The following is an 18,764-nucleotide window of genomic DNA, read 5'->3' on the forward strand; positions in this document are numbered from 1 at the left end:
GGGGGGGGGGGGGGAGGTCCCATTTCATCATCTTCATCAATCAGATTCACCGATGCTTCATAATTCATTTGAGTTCTTGTCACATTTTTCTTCTCAACAAATGCTTTTACTTCCTCCCTAACCTCGGGCGGACAAAGAGGACATTGTACTACATTTTTAAATCCACCTATTAAATGTTGCTTGTGATGAGTTATTCCACCATGATATGTTTTTCATTAAAAAACACATTTAATTGCGGATCTTGATGAGCCTTGTATAGCATAATTCCAAGCTATATCATTTCTTTTATTACTATCGGATGACGCCATCTCAATGCTGTTTTATAGAAAAAAAATTATCAAGCCAATATGCAATTAATTCTACTCTATAAGACTATAAGTTTATAACTGAAAAAACAGAGGAAAAAAAAACAGAGCCAAAAAAGAGACTCTATTGCCTCTGCTCTGCCTTTGCTGCTTGCTTGAAATAGAGCTAAAAAAAATAAGAGAAGAAGAAAGAGGAAAGGAAGAAGAAAGAAAGAGGCTCTGCTCTGCTTCTGTTGCTTGCTCGAAAAACAGAGCACAAATAAAAAGACAAGAGGAAGAAAAAGGAAGAAAGAAAGAAGAAAGAAGAAAGAAGAAGAAAAAGAAAAAAGAAGAAGACAACAATGGTCGAACTGTTGAAGAAAAAAAGAAGAAGACAACAATGGTTATTGTAGCTGAAATAGAAGAAGAAGAAAGTAGAAGAAGAAGAAAAGAAAAGAGAAGCATACCTGGGTTACTGTCGCTGACGATGGAAGAAGTTGAATCCCAAGCCCTAATTGAAAAGGTCGCTGAAGGAGAAGAAGTGAAAAACCCAAGCCCTAAATTTGTATTTTAATCTCTGTTGGTCGCGCTGCCTTTTCTTCCCTTTTTTTTCAAATAGCGTCGCTTCACAGCGCCACTCGCATCGCATCATCTCTTTCTACACGGGCAGAGGCCATGCCTTTTCTAAATCGCAACGCAACAGAGCAAAATGGCGATATTGCCTCGCGTCGTGTCGCCACTCGCTATTAGCGACGTACCGCTCGCTATTTACAACACTGGTTATCCCCCAAAAGTTGTAGTTGTAGCCTTGAGCATGTTCGAGTTATCAGAACGAGTGCGATCACGTTTAGCTGATGCAACATAGTAAATGTTGTTGAAGTACTATCGTTGTTTTTTCTAAAGGCTACAGTTGATCTTTGAAGTTTGCAGGCTTCGGTTTGCAAGGTGTAGAGATGAAGGGCAAAACTTGTCCTATCAAGCGTGCGATAAAGTTGTTCGCAAAAAATTCGAGTTTACAAAATAAATTGCAATAATGAGGCAAATATAAAAACAAAAGAAAAGATTTTATTATTAAATCTTTGCGAGTAAAATTCAGTTATTCTTGTGTTTCTTCTCTTCAAAATTTTGTCGTGATTTGAGGGCTGGATCAACGTGTTTCTTGAACGAAGAATGATGTGAACTTACTCGTGATTTATATGATCTTCAAGAAAGTCAAGCAGCATTTCGATACTTTGGGTTGATCTTGAGGAAGAGCTCTGTTGATCTTTTGTGAACTTCTGAATGACCTCTTCTCCAACTTTGAATCACCCAGAGAGATATGTAATCCCCTACTTATAGCTGTAGGGGGTATCCCCACGTCATTTAAACACATGGCGTTATCTCGGCGTTGCCATGTCAGTGGACGCATGGCATGAGTTTGGGCCTCAAGATCAAGTGGATCTTGGGCTTAAAACTAATAAAATGGACTTGTTTAACTTGTAAAGTCCAAATAACGTTGGATTCAACTTAAATCTACATGTATAATTGGACCTATGAATCCAATTAAATTTCAAGTGCTTACAATATACGAATGATAAAAAAAGATGTGCATAATCATGCAATGACATATATATGTACAACAAGGACATGTTTACATCTTTACATGTTTCCTTTTTGTTGCACTTGTGATAGTTGATTGATTTGTGAGGAGTTGTTGATTGATTGACAATTGTGCAGTTTGGTTCAATATGAAATGGATCTTTGGTCTGCTAATTGAGGAGAACAAAGGTGGAGTAGGTGTTGGTGGGGGTGTTTGTTATTTGATGATGAAGAACAAACCGAAAATAAAATGATTAAATAGCAACAACTAGTGAGAGGCTTCTTAAGAAAACAAAAGAAAGAAGAATTCACTTTGTAAGGGAGATGATCATAAATAATAATATTTACTATGAAGTTGGAAAAATTTGTGATAACTAGATTAATGCTTATCGGTTTTGTACTACCTACACTATACATGTTAAGTGGATTGGGCTGGACTCAATCTGGTACATTAAGTGAAGAGCTTGCAGGGGCTGCGTTTGGGGCCAACCCCTAATGGGATAGTAAAAATTTGAGAACGGGTGAGACAGACCCAGTCCTTGGATCTTGATCTCTCAAACTTAATTGAAATTTGAGCTTGGAGCTTGATGTCTCATACTTCAAACACTAATCAATAGCTTGAGAATTAATAGTTGAGAGCTTTGATAGATTAAAAAGAGAGGAGAGAATTTAGAGTTGAAGGCTGAAGAATAAAGTTTGGGATGAAAGGTATTTATAGTTGAGAGATTTTAGGGCCCAAACAGTGATACTCAAAGTCAAAAAAGGGGGAGGGGGTAAAATAGCCGTTGGCTTATGGGCAAAAAGGGCCAAAGAAATGCCATTGAACAATGGCTGGAAACAGTTAAAAAACACCGATTAAGATTTTTAAATTGGGATTGGGCTGGGCCAGTCAACCCAGGGCTCATATTGAGCCGGTCCAACTTTTCGCAAGCCCTCTACGGACCCCTTAAGTTCCCTTGCGGGCCTGAGCGGCTCACTTTGACCGGACCCGGCCAGGTAAAAAATGGGCTGACTCAACCACTTGTCATGTCTAACCTCTACCTTGGAACAACCTAAAAAATCTAAGTGGAGAAGTCCTCAAATTCCTCCTACTTTTTATAAAACTTTTTCCTTGGAACACATTCTGATTCATATTCTACCGCAAACTGACTTTAGGTGATTTTTTTGCTTTTGTAAAACCATTTGTTTGGCTAGCCAAGGTCCTTCATGTTGATAATTATATTTTGTAGGAACATGTGAAATAAGTAGGATTTCGTTGTGCATGTATTTTATGATTTCTGGTTTATAGGCGGCTGCCTTTTCTTTTCATATTGGGTTATTTATTATACTCTCTTGGTTTTGTTAATTTTTTCTAAGTCCTGTATGCAAGGTTCCTTGTCTTGATGCTGCACTTTATCGTCCTTATGCAGACACACAACCTTGAGTTGAACGAGTTCTATAATGAGGTTGTTCATGATATGGAAGAAATATTGCTTGACTCTAGCGAATCTCCTGGGTTTGCTCTTGGAAACAAGATACACCATTCTTATATACCTCTTCCTTCTAGAGATGGTGGTTCTACTGCTTCGACTTCTGTTACATTTGATGTTAGTCCTGATACTCAACGCCCTGTGAGATTCGATAGAGTGGAGGTCGTTGGTGCAAGACAGAAGACAGGGGATGTTTCACTTAGTGAGCGGTTAGTTGGAGCAAAGAAATACACCGTTTATAGAATAAAAGTGTGGAGTGGTGAGGATTATTGGGAGGTTGAGAGGCGGTATCGTGATTTTTTTGCCCTCTATCGTCAGTTGAAGAAGTCATTTGCAGATCAAGGCTGGATTCTCCCACCTGTCTGGTCCGCCACTGAACGAGAATCACGAAAGATTTTTGGTAGTGCTTCACCTAATGTTGTTGCTGACCGAAGTGTTCTCATTCAAGAATGTTTACACTCACTTCTCCATGACAAGTTTCGTTCAGGTCCCCTCAATGCTCTGATTTGTTTCTTGTCCCCGTCAAAGGATGTTCCTAATTCTCCCGCTTCTGATACAAACATACCTCAGTCTCCATATTCTTCAAGAAGCACAAGCAGAGGGGATGTTTCCAGCTTGGGGAAAAAAATATCCCTAATTGTTCATAAAAGGCCTCTCAAATCAAAGAAACAGCTGCTAGATGAGCAACATTATTCTTGTGCTGGTTGCTACAAAAGTTTTGATGATGGAAAGACTCGGATAGAGGAACTTGCACAGACACTGGGCTGGGGCAAGCCTCGTCTTTGTGAATATAGTGGCCAGTTGTACTGCTCTTCATGCCATACAAATGATATGGCTGTCTTGCCTGCAAGAGTTCTGCATTGTTGGGATTTTAATCAATACCCAGTTTCTCAGCTGGCTAAGTCTTATCTGGACTCTATATATGACCAGGTAATGAGAAAATCATGCTGAAAAGACTTGCCAAACTTTTATGCTTCCAGAAACTTCCTCATCTTTCATACCAATCTACTTTCAACCATTTCTCGCCCAAAGACTTAAACTAGAATGCATTGCTATTCTCGTTCCTAATATTATTAAGTAGGCATCTGGTTAGTAATGCATAGAGTTGTTCCTTCTAATTGAGATGAGGCAGTAAGTCCCAGTGGCGAAAGTCCTATAGTTTTCTGGCCTTCCATCTGGGTTGTATCATCCTGCCCCTCCTACTTCTCCATATCCATATCATTGTATGAATGGATGAAGTGGAAGATACATTAGCAATACCTTGCCAACCTATGTTAAGAATTAGATACAACTTATAGTTCATTCTTCTACTCTTGCAGCCAATGCTTTGTGTCAGTGCAGTCAACCCCATGCTGTTCTCGAGAGTCCCAGCACTGCAGCATGTCACAAATATCAGAAAAAGAATAGAAAAAATCCTTCCGTTTGTTCGTTGCCCGTTTCGGAGTTCCATCTACAAAGGGGTTGGCTCTCGAAGATATATTCTTGAAGGCAATGACTTCTTTGCCCTCAAAGATCTTATTGATCTCTCCAAAGGAGTCTTTGCAGGTTAGTTTGTTAAATACAAATTTATACTCATGAAGGATGGTTTTATGTGGTTTTTCTTCTTTTATATTTTTGGTATTTCTCTCCTACCGTCCCTTTTGTTTTTAGTTGAAGAGTACAAGTTGGGGAAAACATTTGTAGCTCTTTCTTTTATTCTGATAGGGGAAATCCCCCCCCCCCCTTCCCTTTTCCCCCTCTCTCTAACTAACTAACTAAACCGTAAGTCCATAACAGGAAGTGATATCAATCCCCTACTTTAGTATGCATCCTTCTTGGTACCTTTTTATGGTTTTAGTCTCTGCTGCTTTCCGTGATGCATCCTGATTGTCAGAATTGGGGAAAAAAGAGGATCTAAGAAAAGAAGAGTGGGTTAATGTCATTCTCCATAATATAGACAGCCTTTTTCTTTATGTGATTACATTTTGAGCAAACTGGCTTATCTTTTTGGTGTTTTTGTTTTGGTACAATTTCCAAAGCAGCATTACCAGTGATGGTCGATACTATCTTGAGAAAGATTCTGGAGCATATAACCGACCAGTGCCTAATATGTTATGATGTGGGAATCCCCTGCACTGCTCGGCAAGACTGTGATGATCCCTCCTCTCTCATTTTCCCTTTCCAGGTAGGCATGTCTGAGTCTTAAGTTCCTCAGTTATTAAACCTTCTTTCTGAGGTTCAGATGTTATGTATCTTATGTACTACCTGCCTATGTACACTAGTTACCATGACTTCTTACCCAGTCTGCCATAAATGTTGCTAAAGTAGCGTTGACCTCAAGTTTAAACTTATACTCGTGAACATGATAAAATTGTTCCTTACTTGCATAAGGAAAGGTCAAACCTGCAAACGATATTAGAAAGTAATGCATGCCATTGTCAGAATGGGGCATAAAATACTGCTGATTGACATATTTATCTTTTGACCAGGAAGGAGAGATTGAAAGATGCAAATCTTGTGACTCAGTATTCCATAAGCATTGTTTTAAGAGGATATCATCTTGCCCATGTGGCACTCGGTTGAAGACGGAGCAGGAAGGCAGTTCAACTAAGGGCAGCCAGAACATGGGCAACTGGGGAATTCTCTCCTTGGACTTGCTCGGAAAGAGGGCAGACCTCAGTAAGGGGCTTGTTACGGGATTCTTAGGGAAGGTAAGGTCACTCAAGTCTAGCAGGAATGAAGAAGAGGAGCATGAAGACAATAATACCGTTATCTTAATGGATTCATTGCCAATGACCACCCTCTGAAGGGCTGTACATACAGAGTCTTCTCTTTTAGCTTTTGAAACTACTGTGATTAGAAGCTTGTGCTTTAGTGGAGGTCTATTTGGTCTTGTCCTCCCACCAACTTGTATTCTTTGTGAGTGCACAATGGTGATTCTTTCATTATCTCACAGTTATCATCCATTATATCCAGTCAGTCAGTTGTAAATGAAATATACATGATATTTGCTTGTAAGTTGAGAAGATCCATTTGTATTCGTTTGTATTTGACATGGTTCCTTGGATTTATTATTTGTTCCTATCTGGGTTTAGGTTATCCTACTACTCAATTTTAGTTAAGACTCCATTACTGAATCCATTTGATTCTGACAAGGGGATGGCAGTTCGCGTTCCTACAGTTAAGAAGTTTCTTTGGATATGAGACTGCACTTTCATTTAGTCCTTTGCAATTGGAGAAAGGATGGAAATTGTAGAACTGCATGTTACATTAAGTCCAATGGAACATAAGCAGATGCAGATGCAGATGCACGGATGCAACCATATGCAGAACCGCATACATACCAAACGTAGGACAATTCTTTTGAGAGTTTGATGCAGCCAATGATAATAAAGCAGCAGTAACTTAACTTGCAGTGCTTGAATGTCCATAAGGAAACTGCAATCATACTAAAATAGGAAATTAAAACAAGAGCAATTAAAATGTAGAGCCGACGTACGAGAGCTGATGCAACCAAGGGTAATAAAGCAGCAAAACTAACTTCCAACTGCTTGAACATCAATAAGGGAACAAGAATCATACTAAATAGTAACTTGAAAAGTACAGCTTTGATCTCCTGATCAAAATGTAATTAACACAGCATAGTATTAACTTGAATCTGAGAAAAAAAAAGCTCTTGAACTACACCAACAAAAAAAGATATCTAAAAACGTATAACAGAAAACTATCAAATTTTGCATCACAGGCAATTTAGAAAAGAGAGGTTCCCTTTCCTTTCTTGTCCCCGCCAATCTCAAAATGCTTGCACCTCTGCACAACCAAGGACAAGAGTTTAACTTGTAAAATCATGCGAACAAAGACATTGCTAAGGAAAAATTATAGAAGCAGAGATCATCATTTAACAAACCTTGATTGGGTGCTGAGAGACATGCTTGCACCCCTGGCATTGCAACCTTAAGACAATCTTCTTTGTAGTTTTTGCCTGGTTTGGAATGGCAGAAGAAACAGGAGACAGATAAGTGATACTACAAAGTAGCTTAGAATGTTTAACACCACTACTAGTGCATAGATCATATAGCTTCTTCTTGCTACCCTTATTTTATCAAATCACCAATAGTTTGTAATATGACTATTAAAAAGATATTAAAAGGGCTATGAAAGAGTGTGTTCATTACGAAACCCAAAAATGCTTCCCACCTTTTTGTGGAAGACGGGCTTTGTCTGTCCACCATAACCTGACTGCTTACGATCATAACGACGCTTTCCCTGGGCAGCTAGACTATCTTTTCCTTTCTTGTATTGTGTGACCTTATGCAAGGTGTGCTTTTTGCACTCCTTGGATTTGCAGTAGGTCTTCTTTGTCTTAGGTACGTTCACCTGCAAGAGCCGGACAAAACCAAGTTAAACAAGCTTGTTTGTCTTCGTGTATGAAACCGATGCTCATCATTTGCATAAGTGGTTATTGAATAAATAATTTAAAATCAATCATCTCATGAAAATTACAAACTCTAATTATGGTTAACACCATTATTTGGTTAAAAGCTGATTAGATTAAGTAAAATAATCCAAATCAAATCATCCCTAAAACTATATATAAAAACATAACTAGCTTCCAAGGGAAGAGAATGGGGCATGCAAGAAAAAGGTGATAAGTCAAATAGCAGGCATGTTTCACAAGATAACAGTTAACAAGCAAAAGGGCTGCACTCTCATCTCTTTCAGTGCTCTGCAAGTGGTAAGACTTATCAATAATATCACCCTCAACCTATAATCCGTGCCTCTATACAATTCAAAACTGTGCATATGCTCTTTCCCTAAGCTCTCTTGTAAATTTTGCTCTTAATTCAACATCTCAATACACTTTCAAAGGCTCCTTACGGATAATTGCAGCAAAACAGGCGCCCCACCCACAAGCTTACTTGTTCTGAAGCAGCTCAATAGTACTAAAGGTGTACAAGGGTTTCACTACCCTCCATCCATTACAACCCCAATTATGATTACGTGCATAATAAAAATGGATGAATCTAGGGGTGAGAGGATCAAATTTGAACTTGACAGGATTTCCCAAGAAGAGCAATTGCAACGACAAAATAATAAGGGGTGCTTAAAGTTAATTTGTGATTGTCCAAACTCTTCGACCAAGGTTAAGATGTCAAGGAAGGTCAAGAAATATGTCTGAACATATTTTTTATAATCAAGAAATCCCTGAGAGCTCATGGCATACGGTTCGAAATTCGACGGATAATGGACTCCCCCTCTACCCTTCCCTACTTAAATTCCAAGCTTTTGTTAGGATTCAAACCAGTGATGTGCGTCTAACTCACACATCACAAGGTGTGGTTTTACCACTAAACCAAAGCGCTATGAGGCAAGCATGCTTGAACATTTATGAATAATGGAACAAGTCAACCTACTTTAATTTTGTTGTTGAAAAGATCAATATAATTGCACAGTATTCTAGAGGGCTCAAAATCAGTTCTAAAGTTGCAACATTAACTCATTTCATTTCCTTAAATCCCGATGGAGGAAAAAAATACTAGCTGACTCCTTCCTATCTGCCTAAGCCTTGGTGGCAAGAGTTACTCGATACATGTGATAGTGGGAGGTAGCAGGTACCAGGTGAAATGGTTAGCGTGTGCAAGCTAGCCTGAACACAACAGTCATAAAAAAATTACAGTTTGTTCCTACCCCATATCCAACTAACTTCCACTGCTAATAGATTTAAGTAAGACCATACACATCAAACAGCATAAAATTTTTAGACTAATTATTAGAATTCGTTCATACAAAGAGAGATAAAAGGTGCACAGCTACTAATGAAAATAGCCCTCAAATCGAAGTTTCAGTCCAAATATATACAGACAATTTTAAGTAAATGCTACTGTAATTAAATATGTACTCATTTATCAAATTACAAAAAATAATCAATTCCTTTCCCAGTGAACGAAGCATACTGAATTCGAATAAGTGGGAGCATGAGAGTTACCATTGTCGCGGGCCGAGGATGAGATCTGTCGCCGTTCAGCAGTTACAGTGGCAAAGCCCTAGGCCAAGGATGAACTTGCGCTTTATACAGCCAGTGCAGGGTTGTGTCCACTTGGCGAGTGGAATTTGTAGGCCGGCCCAAGAATTGGGTTAATGTGATCATGACCGTTGGGCCTGTCAAATAGTGCTGGGTCGTTTGGTGGGAAAAAAAAAAATTCAGAAATAGCCTGATTTAGAACTTGGTAATTAAAAAATAATCACAGTTTCAAAAGTAATCAAAATTTTACAGTTTTTTCATGTAAAGATAAAATTTGAACAAAAATATTCAAAAAAAATTCTAGCATAATATGCTGGAGTTTGAATTTTTTACATATGAGATTCCAGCATAATGTGCTGGAGTTCCAACATAATATGTTGTAAGTTTATATGCATGATGTCACGTCCTTAGTTTTTAACTAAGTACACGTGTAGCACTTGACAACTCGCTCACGATCTTGCACAGCTTGCTCACGTTCTTGCTATGCCAAGTCGGCCTTACTACACTCAAGAACGCTAAGAGAATGGTAGAAAGAACACAAGAAATTGTTAAAGGAAGCTTTGTATTAGAGAGAACTTGAATTGTTTGCTTGATGAATTACAAATGAATGGCCCCCTTTATATACTAGTCTCCTAGGGGCTAGTGTGTAAATAATAATTATTACACAAGTCCTTAATATTTACAAGATAAGGGCTTTCTCTAGAATTCTCTACAAGCCTAGAAGATTCCAAGGACTTTCCTAGCAAATCCATAAGGATCTAGGTTCTTCCTAAGGAAATGTCCATACTTCTCTAGAATCTTCTGACAAATGCTAGCCTTCTTCTTATGTAAGCTTCCACACGGCATTAATATATGCCAAATGGTGCCTATGTGGCATGATGACATGGCGGGTCGTCACACTCTCCCCCACCTAATATTGTGACGACCGCGGTGCAATGCTGCTGCATAAACTCTCAGATCTTATCTTTGGATTGCCACAAGTCTTCATATCGTTCCCACATGGCCTCCTCCGGTAATTGCCCTTTCCAATGGACGAGGAATATAGCGGTGGCTTTTTGCCCTTGTTTTCGCCTGGCCTGGTAATCCATAATAGCCTCAATCTCCCGATCATGCGAGGCGGTGATAGTCATTGGCGCTCGACTTGATTGGCCCCTACTCGGATTATCCTTATCTTCATGATATGGCTTAAGCATGCTGGCATGGAAGACAGGGTAGATCTTAAGATACGATGGCATGTCAAGCTTGTATGAGATCTTGCCTACCTTGGCAACGATCTTAAATGGCCCCTCATACTTGCGAATCAAATTCTGATGCATGCCCCGTAGTGCCTTGAACTGTCTTGGGTTAAACTTCACCATGACCATGTCCCCAACTCTATAGTCCGTGGGATGTCGTTAGCGGTCCGCAAACTTCTTCATCTTCTTAGCTGCCTTATCCAAGTAGGACTTAGCAGTGTCAAGTTGCTCCTCCCATCCTTTAGCCATATGATAAGCCCCCAAACTCTTTCCCTCGAACGCGGCTAGTAATGAATGTGGAGTTTGTGGTTGTTGGCCTGTGGCTAGCTCAAATTGTGTTCGCCCCGTGGACTCACTCCGCTGCAAGTTATAAGAGAATTGGGCGATGTCTAGGAGCCTTGCTCAATCTTTCTGATGCGCACTTACATAATGCCTCGAGTAGCATTCTAGTATGGCATTAACCCGTTCTGTTTGTCCATCTGTCTGTGGGTGGAAACTAGTGGAAAAGTGCAGTTCCATGCCAAGTATGTCGAACAACTCTCTCCAAAAGTTTCCAGTAAAGCGGGGGTCTCGATCACTGATTATATGCCTTGGTAAGCCCCAATACTTCACCACGTTCTTAAAGAATAGCTTGGCGGCTTCCTTGGCTGTACAACCTGGTGAGGCGGGCATGAAGGTGGCATATTTGGAAAATCTATCCACGACCACCATAATAGTACCATAACTATCGAACTTTAGTAGGCAAGTGATAAAGTCCATAGTCACGCTCTCCCATGGACGCTCTGCAACTGGTAGTAGTTCCAAAAGTCCTCCGGGCTGTTGTTGTTCAACCTTGTCCTGTTGACAGACAAGACAAGTCTGCACATAGCACTCTGTGTCATCTCACATGCGTGGCCAATAGTAGACTGACTCAACCCTAGTGCGACGTTGACCTGGATGACCAGCCCACATTGTGTCATGACTCTCCCTTATGATCCATCATCTAGTGTCTCCACACGTAGACACACCGACCCGTGGTAAGCAATAGGCCGTCTTCTACCAAAAAACATCTCATCTTGCCCTGGTTGGCTAACTCGATAAGTTGTTTGGCTGCTGGATCATGTTGCATGCCTTCTTTTATAGCCTCACGAATGTCCGAACTTGCTGAAGTGATGGCAACAAGCTCGGCTTTCCGGCTCAAGGCATCAGCTACAACATTACCTTTGCCCGGCTTGTACTCCAGCACATAATCAAACTCGGCCAAGAAATCCTGCCACCTAGCCTGTTTTGGTGTGAGCTTCTTCTGCGTCTGAAAGTAGCTAGTGGCCACATTATCGGTCTTGACCACGAACCTCGACCCGAGCAGATAATGTCACCATGTACGAAGGCAATGCACAATGGCAGTCATTTCCTTCTCTTGCACCGTGTAACGTCGCTCCGTCTCATTTAACTTGCGGCTCTCAAACGCTATGGGATGCTTATCGTGCATCAGGACACCCCCAATGGCGAAGTTAGAGGCATCTGTGTGCACTCAAATGCTTGGCAAAGTCAGGTAACGCCAAGACTGGCTCCTCTGTTATAGTTTCCTTAAGGTGCTCAAACGCCTTTTGACAATGCTCCGTCCAGACCCATGGCTTGTTCTTCTTCAGCAACTCAGTCAATGGTACGGCCTTTGCTGAGTAGCCACTGATGAACCGACGATACTAGTTAACAAGGCCAAGGAAGGATCTCAACTCCGTTACCTTTGTAGGTTCCCCCCACTCCTGGATAGCACGTACCTTAGCCTCGTCCATGTGTAGCTCACCATTGCTAATGACATGGCCCAAGAAGTGCACCTTTGATTGTGCGAACTAACATTTCTCCCTCTTGATGTATAGCTCGTTCTCCCGCAAGACTTGGAAAACCTTCCTTAAGTGCTCCATGTGCTCCTCCAAGGTGTTGCTGTAGATGACTATGTCGTCTAGGTAGACTACTACGAACTGATCAAGGTAGGGATGGAAGATCTTGTTCATAAGGGTGCAAAATGTGGTTGGTGCATTGGTTAAGCCGAAGGGCACCACCAACCACTCAGAGGCTCCACATCTTGTCACACATGCTGTTTTTGGCTCATCCCCTTCCGCAATACGAACCTGGTAGTAGCCCTTTCGAAGATCCACCTTGGTAAAGTACTTGGCTTGCCCAAGTCTATCGAACAAGTCAGCAGTGAGCGGGATCGGGTACTTATTCTTCATTGTAACCTTATTAAATGCTCGGTAGTCTATGCACAAGCGCAGCGATCCATCCTTCTTCTTCTGGAACAATACTGGTGCGCCAAAAGGTGCCTTTGATGGGCGAATGTGACCAACATCCAGCAACTCTTTCAATTGTTTCTTGAGCTCCTCTAGCTCGGGCGGTGCCATACGATATGTGGCAAATGCGGGTGGCTTAGCCCCTAGCTCCAACTCAATCTTGTGATCCACCTCTCGCCTAGGCGGCAAGTGCTTAGGCAACTCCTCGGGCATGACATCTTTGTTTTCCTTAAGCAACTTCTCTATGCAAGGCGGCACTATTTCTTGAAATTTCTTGTCTTCCTCTAGACTTGCAATGGTTGCCACGAACGTTGGCTCCCCCTTCTTGATCCCCTTGACAACCTGCATAGCTGAGAGTTGTGCTTGGATCTGTCCGTGTGGCATAGTCACTGTAGGTACTATGCAAGCTCCTTCTCTCTCCATAACTTTCCAAGCTCCCAATTTGACACCTACTCCAATAGCTACCCCACGAGCATTTTGTACCTCGACATTCACTATCTTGACGCGAGAGTTGGTTAGAGCAAGCTTCAATTCTAGTCTCTTTGCGGCAGCCTCAGTCACGAAATTATGAGTTGCTCCAGTATCCACCATTGCACGAGCGGGCTTGTTGTTGATGGTGAGATCCACGTACTGATTGCCATTCTCGGTAGGTTGGATAGCTTGCTTTGTGACAGCACCACATAATCCGATCATACCCAACTGTGCGGTTACCAAACTCTCTCCTTGCGGCTGCTCCTTTCATTCACGGACTATGGCGCTGAGGCTCTTTAGGTAGGGACAATTCCTGAAGCCGTGCGGCCCTCCGCATATGTAGCATCCCTTCTTCTCGGCCTGTGCCTTCTTCTCGGTGTAGCCCTGACGACCACTTGACTTTTTGGAATCTTGAGTCTTGGAGTATTGTTGATGTATCTCCTTGCCTTTGCCACGATCTCCCCCGCCTTTGACATTGTTAACCTTTGACTCCTTGCCATTGCCTTTGTCGTGCTTGTCATGCCTGAAATCCATCAATGATTCGGCCTCCACTATGGCTTGGTCTATATCAGTGACTTGTCGGTGTTGCAACTCCCGCTTAGCCCAATTTTGCAACCCGTCCATGAAGTGGAACAATAAGTCATCATTGGTCAGGTTGGGGATTTGAAGCATAAGGGTAGTGAACTCCTTGACATAGTTACGTATGCTCCCTGTTTGCTTCAATTCCCTAAGCTTGCGCCTTGCCTCATACAAGACATTGTTTGGAAAGAATTGTCGCTTGAACTCGGCTTTGAACTGATCCCGTGTGCTAATAGTACATAGACCTTTATCCACGTCGGCCATCTTCCTTCTCCACCATAGCATGGCAGTCTCTGAGAGATACAATACTGCAGTGTTGATCTTGGCCTCGTCGTCCCTCACTTTGCCGTGCCTGAAGTAGTTCTCCAAGTGCCAAAGGAAGTTTTCCACTTCTTGGGCATCACGAACACCTTTGAACATCGGGGGTTTGGGAGCCTCGATCTTGGCCTCCCTCGTCACCATAACATTGTTGGCTGCCTCGGTCACGCCAGCATTGACATGCTCCTCGAGTGACTCTATCTTTGCCTTCATAGCATTGATAGTACTCAAAGCCTCCATGAGTCTGCACTCTAAGGCAGTGATGGTTTGCCTTAGTTCCATCTCGGTCCGTGTACGTCCCTCCAAGTCATTTCGGATACTCTCAATCTCTTCAAGAGTGTGCCCCTCAAGAACACTAAGGGTGCCTTCCACCTTCCCCAAGCGTTGGCCAAAGATCTCCATGGCGTCCATCCACACGTTCATCTTCATCACCCACTCTTTATCGAGCGAGACATCCTCGGGCAGGACCTCCACTTCATCCTCGCTCGCCTCAGTGGCAGATGGTTCTTGGGATGTAAGCCCCTCGTTTGGCATAATCTCGGGCGGCACCTCCTGGCTCTTGTTGGTAGCATTCCTCTTTTTGTTGCGGCCCTTCCTGTCGGCAGCATCCCGGATGACGTTGGCTTGGGTGTTGGCAACGTTAATTTCTCCATCGTTCGCCATTCCCTTAGTTGAAACCTTCGCTCTGATACCACGTTGTCACGTCCTTAGTTTTTAACTAAGTACACATATGGCACTTGACAACTCGCTCACGATCTTGCACAGCTTGCTCACGTTCTTGATATGCCAAGTCAGCCTTACTACACTCAAGAACGCTAAGAGAATGGTAGAAAGAACACAAGAGAATTGTTAAAGAAAGCTTTATATTAGAGAGAACTTGAATTGTTTGCTTGATGAATTACAAATGAATGGCCCCCTTAATATACTAGTCTCCTAGGGGCTAGTGTGTAAATAATAATTATTACACAAGTCCTTAATATTTACAAGATAAGGGCTTTCTCTAAAATTCTCTACAAGCCTAGAAGATTCCAAGGACTTTCCTAGCAAATCCATAAGGATCTAGGTTCTTCCTAAGGAAATGTCCATACTTCTCTAGAATCTTCTCACAAATGCTAGCCTTCTTCTTATGTAAGCTTCCACATGGCATTAATATATGCCAAATGGTGCCTATGTGGCATGATGACATGGCGGGTCATCACAATGAGCTCTATAATTCAGTATATTATGTTGGAACTTTTTACGATTTAACTAGGGTATTTTTGTTCAAATTTTATCTCCGCATAAAATAGTGACTATTTCAATGACTTTGCAAATGATAGTTATTTTCTATTACTGGTCCGAAAGCTAGCTAATTCATGTTATTTTCACTCGTTTGGTTCACCGAAAAAGATAGACTTTTATGGGAATGTACCATATTTTTCCAGATAAATCTACATAGTGTGGCCATTAGAAAATTTTATTAGCCCTAACTTTTCTTCTAGATACCCAAATACTTTTTAAGCCCAAAAATATTATTACTGCATCCGTTTCAATTTAGATGAGGTAGTTTGACTCGGCACGGAATTTAAGAAAAAAAAAGACTTTTGAAACTTGTGGTCTTAAAAGCTTAAGGTAAAAGCTTTGTGGGGCCATGATATTTATGTGGTTATAAAAACTTCTCATTAAGGGTAAAATGGGTAAAATGAAGAGTTTAAAGTTGAATTATTTCCAAATTTAGAAATGTGTCATTCATTTTGGAATAGACTAAAAAGAAAAGTAGCTCATCTAATTCGAAACGAAGGGAGTATAAGTTATTGCCCACCGGATAAATAAATTTATTGCCTACCAGTATAATAACATCATATAAACTTGCTCTCTACCTCAAATTATCAAAATAACGTCAAATAACTAGAATCGATCATCAAAACTCAAGATTTCAACTTGAAAACTCATTTTTCTCAATCTTTCATAAAATGCGCTGAAAATCGCTCTGGTCACCCTGGACCTTAACCAAACATGTGTACAAGTCCAAAATATCATACGAACCTGCAGGAATCGTCAAAACAGCGATCCTGGGTCGTTCACCAAGAATGTTGACCGTGGTCAACGCAAGTTATTATTAAAGCCAAAAATCACACCATCTTCAAATTTTTATGTAAAACTTTTCGAAAAATGACACGGACCATGCACGCAAATCAAGAAACATCAGATAAAGCTAATAGAGGTCTCAAAATAAGGAAATAAATACTATTACTCAAAACGACCTATTGGGTTGTTACAAAATGAGAATAAAAGCACGAAGGGTGATGTGTGCCATTGCATTTACATTATCATGTGAGGACGAGAGTAAAAGCACGAAGGGTGATGAGGTGACATTGCTTTTATATTATCATGTGTTCATGGCACGAAGGGTGTTTCCGTGCAGGCGAGGACGAGAGACGTGCATCATATTGTAATATCTTTTCCTTGTGTATACATTTATGCTTTTATCTTGAGTTGTTATTGTTGCACCTATATTTTCTATGTTGCTTGCGGTTGGCATGTCTTTACCTTTTACCTTATTTGTTATTGTTCTATCCGTTCCTTCTATTTGCTAATTGTTACGTTCATGCCTACCTTCTTGTTTGTTAGATGTACATTTATTCCTTTTTCTTGTTTGTTGTGGTTTAATATAAACCTTTGATAAGTGTGGATTTTTAACCACTTATTAGTACCTTCTTGTTTTAGTTTTTAGTCCAAAAGTAATGATTTTTGTTTCCAAATCTTATGAAGTTGTGTGAATTGCAGGCATATTGGAGGATTCGAGCTCAATGGAGAAATCAAACTCAAAAAGGAGTATTGCAACTCAATAAGGCAAAGAGGAGTAATACAAATGAAAGCGGGGTCCACAGAACTTATTCTGCGGCCGCAAATGGAGATGTGATCCGCAAAAATGCAAGTGCGACTGTAGATATACCCTTGAAGCCTCAAAGGAGTTTAGCAGAAGCGCGGCCCGCACACCCGATGATGTGTAGCCACAAAAGCTAGTCGTACTGACAAAGTGTGACAAGTTCAGAGAAGCTACAGAAGACCAGGTATGAAGCCTCTTTGCCGCCTGTAGCCAAAATATGCGGCTGCAAAAGTTGAAGTGAGCCCACAGAGATTATTATGCGGCCGCAGAATCCCTCTCATTGCAAGAGTAAAAGAAAAAAGTGCAGTCCGCACACCAAATTGTGCGGCTGCAGAACCTGCCGAAGAGCATATTTGTCAGCAAATTTCTAGACACTATAAATAGACAAGAAACACTTTTTAGGGCAACTTTTATATTTTGAGCTGTAGCAGTTAGAGTTTACTATTTTGGGAAAGCTGTGATCAAAATTAGAGAAGACCCACTACTTTTATCTTTTAATTTTAGTTTTATGTCTTCATTAACCTATACTCTTTCGTTTTCTATGTCTTCAAGCATGAGTAGCTAGATTTTACCTAGAGTTGTGACTCAAAACTAGTGTGTAAAACCTATGGGTGATTAATAGTAATGCTTGTTAATGATTGAGTGTTTGTTATTTAGCCTTGTTTATACTTGATATCCAGAATTAATGGTTGCAAACATTGATTCATGCCTATTTGACTTAGTTCTTACTTGAGAAAGAGGAACCTAGTTTAGGAAAACTTGGGTAACAAGAAACTGAGCTAGTTAAAGTATTTACTAGTTTGAATAAAGGATTTGAACAAGAGATAGGAAAACTCCCACTGGGACTCGTATCAATTGCTTATATTGCTACCAATTTGTCTTGAGAAGGCCAATTTAGGCATAATAACTCTTTGAACGGGAGGTATTGAGTGGGTACTTGAAAATTGAGAGTCATCACACACCCCGATCTACCAAGCAAGAATTAATTTACTATAGCCTATAGTTTTACACCTAGGTGAATGTTACATCCCTAGGCTTATCCCTTAATTGATTAAAACACCAAAAATATTTCATTCTCTAGTTGCTACTATTTAGTTTAATTTCTTAGTTGTCAACTTAGATAACAATTACCCACTGTGTTTGAAAGTTTAATTTAGCTATTTCACATTCTGTTATTGAGAATTTACTTTAGCACCGATCTAAACTCCCTATGGAATTCGACCCCGACTCGCATTGGGTTTTGTAATTGCAACGACTGTTTCATACTTGTTATTTGAGTGTGAATTGGACGTGATCAATTTTTTGTCGCCGTTGCCGGGAAGTTTTACGGTGTTATCTATATACTTGAGTTTGTGTCTAGAAATATCTTTTTTTACTTTTATGATTCTAATTTATTGAAGTGATCGTATGTTCCAAATGGCGAACAACGAAACTAGGAAACCTGCCATTGGGAGAGGCGGATGGCGAAGAGGAGCAACTTGATGAAATGCCTCAAGTTACAAAACAAAATTGCCAAGGCCGTGGTCAACAAGACAATGTGTCTCCACCTCCACCACAACCACAACCACAAGTGGTGCAACATCGGATTGTGCCCAATGAAGGTTATGCAAGTGCCATAGCCCCCCCCCCCCCCCGACACTTAGGGCCATAAAACCTTTCAAATTACCAACTGTGATGCTTACTTTTATCTAAG

The 18,764-nt window shown here is 40.8% G+C and overlaps 2 protein-coding genes across 2 annotated transcripts in view; one reads left to right on the forward strand and one right to left on the reverse strand.

The window, feature by feature from the left end:
• Window positions 1–6,409, forward strand: part of LOC109216407 — a 13,860-nt gene extending 7,451 nt beyond the window's left edge. Inside the window, exons 3-6 of the mRNA XM_019380555.1 lie at window positions 3,272–4,261; window positions 4,651–4,876; window positions 5,353–5,495; window positions 5,800–6,409. Of these exons, the coding sequence (XP_019236100.1) occupies window positions 3,272–4,261; window positions 4,651–4,876; window positions 5,353–5,495; window positions 5,800–6,117 (1,677 nt within the window). The 3' untranslated portion in view covers window positions 6,118–6,409. The remainder of the gene's footprint in view (window positions 1–3,271; window positions 4,262–4,650; window positions 4,877–5,352; window positions 5,496–5,799) is intronic.
• Window positions 6,410–6,836: 427 nt separating this feature from the next.
• On the reverse strand, window positions 6,837–9,400 carry LOC109216408 (60S ribosomal protein L44). The gene is made up of 4 exons (XM_019380556.1): window positions 9,297–9,400; window positions 7,508–7,687; window positions 7,218–7,292; window positions 6,837–7,120 (listed from the first exon to the last, which is right to left on the reverse strand). Exons 1-4 carry the CDS (start codon window positions 9,297–9,299, stop codon window positions 7,061–7,063), a joined length of 318 nt encoding a protein of 105 aa, XP_019236101.1. The 5' UTR covers window positions 9,300–9,400; the 3' UTR covers window positions 6,837–7,060.
• Window positions 9,401–18,764: the final 9,364 nt, after the last annotated feature.

The sequence above is a fragment of the Nicotiana attenuata genome, unplaced genomic scaffold (genome assembly GCF_001879085.1).
Source record: "Nicotiana attenuata strain UT unplaced genomic scaffold, NIATTr2, whole genome shotgun sequence".
NCBI lineage: Eukaryota > Viridiplantae > Streptophyta > Magnoliopsida > Solanales > Solanaceae > Nicotiana > Nicotiana attenuata.